Source organism: Sebastes umbrosus, chromosome 20, assembly GCF_015220745.1.
Source record: "Sebastes umbrosus isolate fSebUmb1 chromosome 20, fSebUmb1.pri, whole genome shotgun sequence".
Classification (NCBI taxonomy): Eukaryota; Metazoa; Chordata; class Actinopteri; order Perciformes; family Sebastidae; genus Sebastes; species Sebastes umbrosus.
This window is the reverse complement of record NC_051288.1, coordinates 16,057,786-16,067,887: the sequence shown is the minus strand read 5'-3', so window position 1 is coordinate 16,067,887 and position 10,102 is coordinate 16,057,786. Positions and strand designations below refer to the sequence as shown.

At 39.3% G+C, this 10,102-nt stretch overlaps 1 protein-coding gene across 3 annotated transcripts in view; it reads left to right on the top strand.

The window, feature by feature from the left end:
• Positions 1-1,203: 1,203 nt before the first annotated feature.
• The window catches only part of LOC119479140 (zinc finger protein 385B-like), a 75,377-nt gene continuing 66,478 nt past the window's right edge, over positions 1,204-10,102 (top strand). Inside the window, exon 1 of one of the 3 annotated variants that reach the window (XM_037754413.1) lies at positions 1,204-1,337. In XM_037754413.1, coding sequence (XP_037610341.1) covers positions 1,295-1,337 — 43 coding nt within the window. In that variant the 5' untranslated portion in view covers positions 1,204-1,294. Of the gene's footprint in view, positions 1,387-10,102 lie in introns of all 3 variants that reach the window. The other 2 variants (XM_037754416.1, XM_037754415.1) reach the window with 2 other exon arrangements.

Sequence of the window (10,102 nt, the reverse complement as noted above, 5' to 3'; positions counted from 1 at the left end):
CCAAAGGCTGGCTGATATTAGTTTCTCATATAAACATTTTGGTATTGGCGTACAAATTGGCCTATGCTTCACAAGAAATTGCAGTACATTAATTTTTTTCAGGTAGTTTAGAAACAGTTACAGCATTACATGGTTTTTATTAAAATGTGTGTTTAATGTTATGTGTTTTTTGAATAGCCAATATCAAGATTGGTATTGGCCTCAAAAACCTTATGTCAGGCTCTACTACTGGGAGCCTGTAATGTCTCATTTTGTCATAGCCTACTGAGCAACCATGTTAAGGACACAAAAAAACACTTAAATGCATATTTATTTAGAGTAGAAATTTAAATTTAATGGAAAAACAAAACTTTGAAATGCTGCATTTTTCTCTACATTTCTATCCACATCAATGACTTAAAGCAGCAGTGGGAAGAACTGGAGCAAATATGATTTAAAAAAAGTTATTTATAAGTTTATAAGTTTTATTTTAAATTATAGGCTCCTCCAGTCCAGTCCACATGTCGAAGTGTCCTTGGGCAAGATACTTAATCCTAAATTGCCCCCGAAGGATGTGCCATCAGGTTATATCCTGATGGGCAGGTTGGCACCTTGCATGGCAGCCTCTGCCATCAGTGTATGAATGTGTGTGTGAATGGGTGAATGCTGACATGTAGTGTAAAGCGCTTTGAGTGGTTGGAAGACTAGAAAGGCGCTACAGTATATAAGTGCAAGCCCATTTACCATTTATTCTTTGATTGAATAATTCCTCATATAAATCTAAATTTTGCCAAATTTCAACAATTATATTTAGTGAAAAAGTCTTTATAATGTATTTACATATCTTATGTATTGAATTGGCATGAGTATTGATACATTTCAAACAATATTCATCAGTTAAAGTAGCAGTGGGTAGAACTGGAGCAAACATGATTAAAAATAAGTTGTTTTTATAAAACAGTCACTATATCCTGACAGTAGTGCATGAGACAGGTAATTTGCAAAAAAATCATGCCACTGCAGCATTAACTGCAGCCATATTTGTTACACTTTTAAGCCCATATAATCTTTATTTTTTACATTTTACATCCTACTGTTGTAAAATGTACTGTTGCTTCAGCTCTGACTGATTTATTAGTCTCCTCTCTCTCTCTGTCTCTCTCTCTCTCTCTCATCTCGGTATCTCTCTCGCGCAGGCAGCAGTATAGTGGCACACAGCGCGCGCACATTATCCGCGTGCTTTATCAGTTTCTTGACTCCTCGCTCGCGGGACCCCGGAGCTGAGCTCGCGCTGTAATCTGTTGCCAACCGTAGAATGGAGCACAGCAACGGAGCAGCCGTTACACCGTCTCACACAGGTAGGAACACCGGCTTTAACTCCTCAATGTCGAAGCGGTTTCTCTGTTTGTGAGTCGTTTTAGACACACGGAGCCTGCTCCTGTCTGTCGACTAAATGTTTCTACACATGTCTGTCTTTGAGAGGAGGTAAAAGACAGTTCTTTTTGGCTAAAACTGTCACAAACCGGCTAATTAACACGATGTTTGTACTAAAAAAAACACCTGTCTTACTTTTCTAACATGAACACAATGTTTCCTTGTGTTGTGTTGTACAGCTCTACTTTAAATGTAAAATTAAGTTTACTTAAGTGTTTTAGAGGCACGAACATGAAGTTATTCTAGTGTATTTTTTAATCGTTGTTTAATCATTTCTTGACCACTTCCGGTTGATGAATGTCAGATGTTGTTAACCAGGTTAATGGATGGAGAAACTATTTAAATGTTGGACTTAAAGGATCTGTTGGCTCTGCCCACAAAGGTCTCAGTCATGGTGTTAATATCTGTGTTCCCATGTGTGTGTGTGTGTGTGTGTGTGTAGATGCTTAGTGTATGTGTGTCAATTACTGTACCTGAAGTAGATTAGGAGGAGGGTCAGAGATAGAAAATAACTTTAACAATAAAAAAAAAAACATAATGCAGCATTTTTTACTAAATCCAAATATTTCTCTGTTTCTTCCTTTTCTTGTGATTTTTTTGAAAATATCCCTTTTTTTCTTATTAAAGGGACTGTTTGTAAGAATCAGAAATTCTTGTTAACAGCGACACCTGTGGCCGTTAAGTCAACGAAAGTCAGCGTCGGGCTTGTGCTCGCTCTACATAGACATAAACGAGCATCGCTCAAAACAGTGAGGCGACACACGTCAGCTAAAACCACAATATCACTCCTGATAGTAATGTTAGCTGACCAGAGAAAGGTCTCTCCATGAATCAATACTGATCCTAGTGTTGGCTTTTCCTGCCTCAGCCTCCTGACCGCGGCCGGAGGGAACAGGGGATCTCCGAGTTTTGGTCGGAGACAATAACGTTTCTCGCTGTGGAGCCCCGTCACTTCACAAGACACGGAAAACCTCTGTTGGTCTGGAGGAGCTGCAGCATTTATTTCTGCACAAATGTCCACTGTACATTTACTAGATATTCTCAGAGCTACTAACTCTTCTGCAGTGTGTAGTGTGCGCGCATGCACGTGAGGTGGAGCGAGCTGAGTGAAGGCAGACAGGCAGAGGAGCAGAGGAGCAGAGTACAGCAGAGACTCCGGCCCTGGAGACCAAAGCTACGGTCTCCCCCGCGTCCTCCGACTGCGGCCAACACTGTTTAACAGACGGGCTTCACTAGATATAACTTTGCGGTTTTGGTGCTTCCGTGTAGTTTGTGTTGGAGTCTGAGTATGAATAGCGAAGCCACACGCGAGCGCACATGGGACACCTACCCGGATTGATTTATACGTGTAAGAAGTTACAAACAGTCCCTTTCAAAGGACTAGACATATCAAGGGTGGCTGTAGCTCAGGCCGTCATGTTGTAGCCTGTGAATCACAAGATTGGTTGGCTTGGCTGAGTTACACAGATACATGGACAGTTATGTCCTTAGTTTAAACACTGTAAAACTCATCTTTACATCCAGGAACAATGCTAGGCCTATGGAAAGGAGGATGGGTCACGGGCGGACATGGCTCTAGGAGTATGGGGTATGACACATGCCTAGTGTAACTGAAGCTGCGGTCGTGCATTGCGATTGGCTCAAATTTGGCGAGTGCAGGCCAGATTTACTGCGCATGTGTTATACCCCCAAAGATATGACGCGTTGATGACGTGTGACCCAGCCTCCCCTCTATAGGCTTGGAACAATGCAATAGTGTCCCCTCTTTTGTTTTCTTCTGTCCTGTGTCTCCTCAGACTCCGTTTTTCACGGTCTCTACCGTTGTATCTGTGTAACTCAGCCGAGCCAACCATTCTTGTGACGTCACAGGCTGGAATACTGCAACATGGTGACGCTCTTGCCACGAAAGCCGCAGGAAAGATGAAACAAAGCTGCTTTTTTCTTTTATAAAAAAAAAGGCACTGACATTGTGTATGTGTGTGTATGCCCAGCCTTACTTCTGCAGCAGCCTAGTCGGCTACTTTTGCATACGCCGTTTTAAATACATATTTTTTTTGTCACTCTGCATTTAATCATTAGTAAGAGAATATCCTGAAGTGTGAATTGGTGGATTACACCATTGGAATATGTCCTATTTATTAATGGATGATGCGCTGTTCTGTCATTTATGACTGACCGGGATTACTTCTGTTGTGTGTCCCGTTATATTGTTAAATGTCCCTCTTTCAAACCATTAAATGATTGTACATATTCCCGGAGCGAGAAGGATAGAGTGCACGATTACATTTGATGAATGGATAGTTACATGGTTGGATTTCTTTGTGTTGCATTATATATTCGAGAGATAACTTTTGTGACCGTTTAGATTATGATCAGAAGTTGATCACATGCATAACATATTTTTCACAAAAGTGGACCTCATTATATGTATGGAGAATCAATGCAAAATGGCAATACATCCTTTAGTGACTGGTGGCGGCTGCACAGCCATCTGCAACTACCAGAGCCCAATTCCGCCGATAACGACAGTTTATAAAACGTCCTATCGCTGCCAATTAATCGGTCTACCTCTAGTTGGTGGTTTCCATCCACTTTCAGCAAGACTGAACCCCAAATTACTCCCTGTGAGTATATATGGTTGGCAAAAATGCACATAGCTGTGAATGTATTGTAATGTCCTCCTAAGAAGAAAACAACAGTGAACTCACTGATTAGTAGTTATTTTCTGGGTCTATATATTGATTCTTCTTGGTCTATAAAATGCAAGAAAATAGTGAAAAATGGCATCTTAATTCCCTGAACCTCATGTGACTAGAGTGTTTTTATTGTCTGACCAGAGGCCCAAAAGCGAAAGGTGTTCACTTCTGTCATTGAAGACTAAAGAAATCTGCAAATATTCACATTTCAGAGAAAATGATTGCTAGAAAAGAATGATTTAAACACTTAAAGTAGCTACTGATTAATTTTCTATTTGAGCAAAGGACTCTTGACTATACATCATTCAATATGTTGGAACACCTTATGTTTGAGCCTTGTTTGCCATATTTCAGTTCAGTTGTGTTTCTTCCTGTGAGTCTCACACTGTCATTACTGTGAGTGTTGCCATGGCATACTCAGCTGCTACTCGATTCAAGCCGAGTAGTCCCACTTAAACACCCAACACCGGCCACGTCATCATCTTCTGCATCCTCTTTAAATGACCTTGCTCTCCTCAGTTCCCCTCTGAGTCAGCTTCAAACCTAAATGGCTCCAAATGATGCCCGCCCGCCTGCCAAGCAAGCACCGCACCGCCGCATCACCGAAGAGATGCTCTTTCCAACTGCATGCAAGCAGTCATTTTCGCTGTGAACAAAAGGTCCTTGATTCATCAAATCCCGCACCTCCTACTGCCCACTCTCCAGAGTGATGCTGTAATTTTCACCAGCACTCCTCCTGTGTGAGGCTGCTGGAGAGTTCCTAGTGTTTTTGTCGTACCTTCTGTGATTCTGTTGGTCTCTCAGGTGTGTGCACAGCTGGGACCGACTCACACTCGCACGGAGATTAAAATTCACAAAACGAACTTCCTAAAGAAAGGCCGACTTTTAAATAGAATATTTCATACATAAGATAAACTCACTGTAACTTGAGTTAAATACATAAAAATGTTAATGAAACTGAAAACAGCTTCAGTATAATTTAAAGGCAGTTTTCAGGCTGCTTTTAAAAGAAGTGACAGTCTGAGCACATCTCAAGTCCTCAAAAAGGCAATTTCAGTGACTAGGAGCGTAAAAACTTCTTTCAACAGACCAGTGCGAAATGATCTGAGTGGTCTAGCTCATAGCTTTTGAGTGGGCAACAACAAATTGTGGTGCAAGGCCACCCTGTGCTTTCTGGACAAAAAAAAACTATTCTTATAGGCAGTTATAGGGAGTATAGGGAGGATATTTACTGTGAGCATTGCTTACACACGGATGTGCTCTCTCGTATGTAGAGCTGAAACAATTAGTTAATGAATCAATTCAACAAAAAATTTATGGGCAACTATTTTAATAATCATTTGCCATTTTTCAAGCACACTTACCAAATGTTCCCTAATGTTACAGCTTCTCAATTGTAAGAATTTGCTTCTTATCTTTGTGTGATGTGTTGGTAAACTAAATATCTTTGGATTTCGGTAGGGCTGCCCCCTCTTAGTCGATTAGTTGACTAATTTCTGGGACTCTCTGGGACTGTTTTCAGCGTTTATTTGGTGCTCTAGTAATTATTTTCAGCTGCAGGACGGCGTATGTTGGGTCAACTCAATATACAGTGCACAGTTCCCTGTAATCTCTTGAAATATGATGGATAGATCACTCCAGCTATCTTTAGGTATCTCTCTGGAATGGTTTGAGATATTAAAACATTGACCTATAGATTTAAGAAAAAAGAGGAGTGTGTGGCTTTACTGTTGTTTCTACCTGCAGTGCCAGCGTTTATCTTCACATAAAGCTAGGCCCAAGATCTAGCAGCGCCTCACATTCCTCACCATCCTACACCTGGCTATAGGTCACATTCACAGATTACTTCTATCCCAAACACTGGTGATGAAGTTGAGTGACCAGCCTATCTTTCTTTTTCCTCCCTCGCTAACTCTCTCTCCCACCTCAGAGCGTTCTCCTCTCTGTACTTTGGCATTTGGCCGCCGCCGTCTGTCTCAGTAAAAACCATCGGCTGTGAAATTGAGAATAATCATGTGGAACGAGATTGGGACGGGAGCAGCTTGAGCTCCAGTCCTTTGCTGTCAATAGACTCATGGCTCCTGCTGATAAAAGTCCACCGAGGATTGAACAATCACCCACAAAACATTTTTTGTTTACGTGTGAGGAATATCGCTTTTTGTCATCAGCATGACGTAGCAAAGACTCGTCACTCTCATCGCCTTTAGCTAATTACCCAGAGCTGTGCTTTGTCTATGTTTTAAACAGACACTAAGGAGGTATCCCATTGGTACTCCTAAATACTAAAGTGTGTGTTATTAATATTCCACTGAAAGTATTCAAGTTTGACTAATGCATTATTATTATTATTGTTTATCTGAAGAGCCTCTGGATAGTTGACAACATAAAATGCAATTAAAACAGCACAATACACTACCATGATAACATTGTATTGAAACCACATGAGAAACAATTTGGAAACAATAGGATAAAGTGTGATAATCCTATTATCTGTGCTGAACTTAGTCACAGAGAAACATCAATGTATGTTAACTTGAAACATTTTCCTATATTGTAATGCTATTATTAATATACAAAAGTTTTAGTTAGGGTAATTTACGAAGGTGTTTTTCAGTGCAGCTTTGTGACTATTGGGTTTCCCAAAGGATCATTCAGGGTGAATTTGGAAGAACAGCAGTGCATTTCAAATACTTCATCATGTTTGAGGTATTTACGCCTTTTGCTGTAAATGGCTTTTCTACAGGTATAGTAGGTTTCCAGCCTCCAACCACTCTGTGGCATCTACAGGTCTTAAATCAGTCAGGGCGGTCCACCAATAGGATCCTCTCACCATGGTAACCTCAGTCTGTTGGATGTATCACAGGTTTCATTTCCCTAATTTCACATTAGATCGTCATTTTCAGGTGGAAACCTTTTGATGTTTTACTTACCAGTTTACCTAAAATTAAGGATTACATGTTATTTTCTTATTTAAGATTTATGAAACCTTGTCAAGGTACCATATTTTGAACAAGTTTAAAAAAATTAATATTTATTATAGTATTATAGTATTAATATTGGACATGTTGCATTATTCCTTTGCTTTTGAACAGTATGGATGCAATGAAAAAAAGCTCTTAAATGGATAATCTTTTGATTATTTTCTTAATAAATTGATTAATCATTTGGTCCATAAATCTTTAGAAAATTGTGAAAATGACCATTGCAACCCAAGATGATGTTTTCAAATTGCGTCTTTTTTCTGACCAATGGTCTAAAAACCAAATATATTTTAATTGAAAATGATATACAGCAGAGAAAAAAAGAAAATCCATATCTTTTAGAAGCTAGAACCATTAAATATTTGGCAATTTAATCAATCTGTCAATCAATTAATCGACTAATTGTTTCAGCTGTATTGAACAGATTTTTTTATTTCATTGGATGTATACAAAGGAGAGTGATAGAAATAGAAATGTCATTTTTAGGTGGAAACCTGAATTTTGATGTTTTACTTACCAGTTTACCTAAAATTAAGAATTGTTCTTTCTCATCTATGACGTGTGAAACCAATTCCCATCAAATTAGCTTTTTAAAGGCACCATATTTTAAACAAGTCTAACAAAAATATTGATATTGGACATGTTGCATTATGCCTTTGCTTTTGAATAATAGGGATGCAACTAAAATTGTTTTCTTAAATGAATAATCTTTTGATTATTTTCTCAATTAATTTATTGATCATTTGGCCTATTAATCTTCAGAAAATTGTGAAAATGCTCTGCAGTTTTCTAAATGCCCATGATGATATTTTCAAATTGCTTCTTTTTTCCAACCAAGTCTAAAACCCAACAATATACATTTTAACATTATATACAACACAGAAAAGCTAGAACCATAAGATAGTTGGCATCTTAATCAAATCTGTCAATCTATTAACCGACTAATTCTTTCATCTTTGAACAGATTTTTTTATTTCATTGGATACATACAAAGGAGAGTGATAGAAAATACAGGTGAGACAAATAGGGCGCCGCAATACTGTTAAAGCCACTGTGAGTCCTGTGGTCTCACATTCACCAGAGTGCTCCATAGCAACCATTTTCTGCCCAGGATTATATTGTTGCACCCCCTGCCTGTGTTGTCAGCACACATTTCCTCTGCAGATGTCCCATAGTAACACGGAAACAGTGACAATTAAGACAAGTGTTTAGACAAAACCCTTCTGTCTTCATTCTGTGTGGCTAATCTGGCAAAAAAAATCCCCTATCGCTATTTGAAATGGACTGTCGGTGAAATGACAAACCCTCAGAGGAAGCTTCCAGCGGTAAATGTGCATCTTATCACAACAGACCCACAACAGATTGCTCTTCCCAAAACCCACCTCAGACACACTGAAATGGATTTCTGCTTACGTCTCCCATCAAAGATGTAATGGCTCTCGGGCTGTGTCATTACAAGTCAGATGACAGTCTCCTTCACACAGTGGCAGCTTAAACCTGCCTCTGGACTGATAACTGTGATCTTTATTTGGCTGCTCAGAAGTGAGCCCCCGCCCCCAACAAATGTCTGTCAGCTGGAGCCAAAGGTGGAAAAACAATCCTTCAAGGTGCTGCAAAAATGTCAAAATGCCCACATTCAATCAATAGAAGACATGTAATGACAACACAGGCGGGTCAATACTGGGCCGTAATAAACTGAGAACTGTAGAGAAACAGGCTTTCTGTCTATAAGACCAAGTTAATGTTTGGTTACACCTACTGTAAGTAGTTTTCACAGCTCATATATCACTACATTGACAGTATGAATCATCTTCTTTGTGAGTGTTTTTGTAAGCTGATGGACTGTTGGTCCTTACAAGGCACAAACCTAACACATACCGACACTGTCTCTCCTCTTTTTCACACAAAAAACTAGCTCTTTTGTGTAAAAAATAGAAGAAAAAGGCCTCCCGTCATTATGTCATGTAATATCAATGCACAAGGTGCTAAAGTATACACTAGTAAATACACATAGCACAGAGAGTCCCTTGATTTCTTCGTCTTCTCCGAGTATTTTTCCGAAATGCTGGCGGTTAGACATGCAAAACTGTATTTTGTAGGGTCGGGAAATTATTATTTTTTTTACGATTTTGAAGTCAATCTTTTAATGCCAGAATCGATATATTTGCTTCATTTGAATTTATGCGGAGGTAAAAGGAAGTTACCGCTTTTAATGTTGTAGTAAGAGTAACGTGACGTCATATCCATCCCGTATTCGTCAACCAAAATAAACCGCAGTCAGCCACAGCGAGCCGAAACGAAAGAGTAGAAAACAGCGGAAGTTTCACGTGGATACGACCTGCACCTTCACATGTTAAATCCAACGTGGTAAAAACTACACATACAGTAAAGTAGAGGGAAATTTCTTTCTTCTTTGATTTTTGGGTTGCTGGAAAAAAATGTAATAGATAATGCCTGACAATGACTGATATATTTGACTTCAGGACATCTCTGACTACATACAGGCTGAAAATCAAATATTTTTACTGTATTAATTTAGATATTTTCCAAACTAAAAGTCCCTAAAGGTGTATGATTCAACTTTTTCCCATGGTCTAGTGTTAAAAAAGTTAACAAAAATCGCAATAAATCGTAATATCGAATCGCAATTCTTGTAGAATCGCAATACTTAAAAATCGCAATACATATCAAATCGGCACCTAAGTATTAGGATAGTATTGAATCGGGAGATAGGTGAATCGTCCGAGCCCTAGTATTTTGCATATCATTTTACCTGCATTTACTGCATAAATGCTTAAAAAATAAGGTTTATGTTGGCTTATATGTGGCCGCCCACTCCGGCTTCTTGATGTCTGTATGTAACATGGCAGCCCTGATGGATAGTTGCTCTTTGAACCCCCATCATATGGACCGAGGGACGGGCAGACACCTTGAGGGCTGTGTGGGAGGTTGAATTTCCCTACGGTCCATTACCTCTCCATTCCCCTGAGGCTGCATTGCAGGTACAGATTC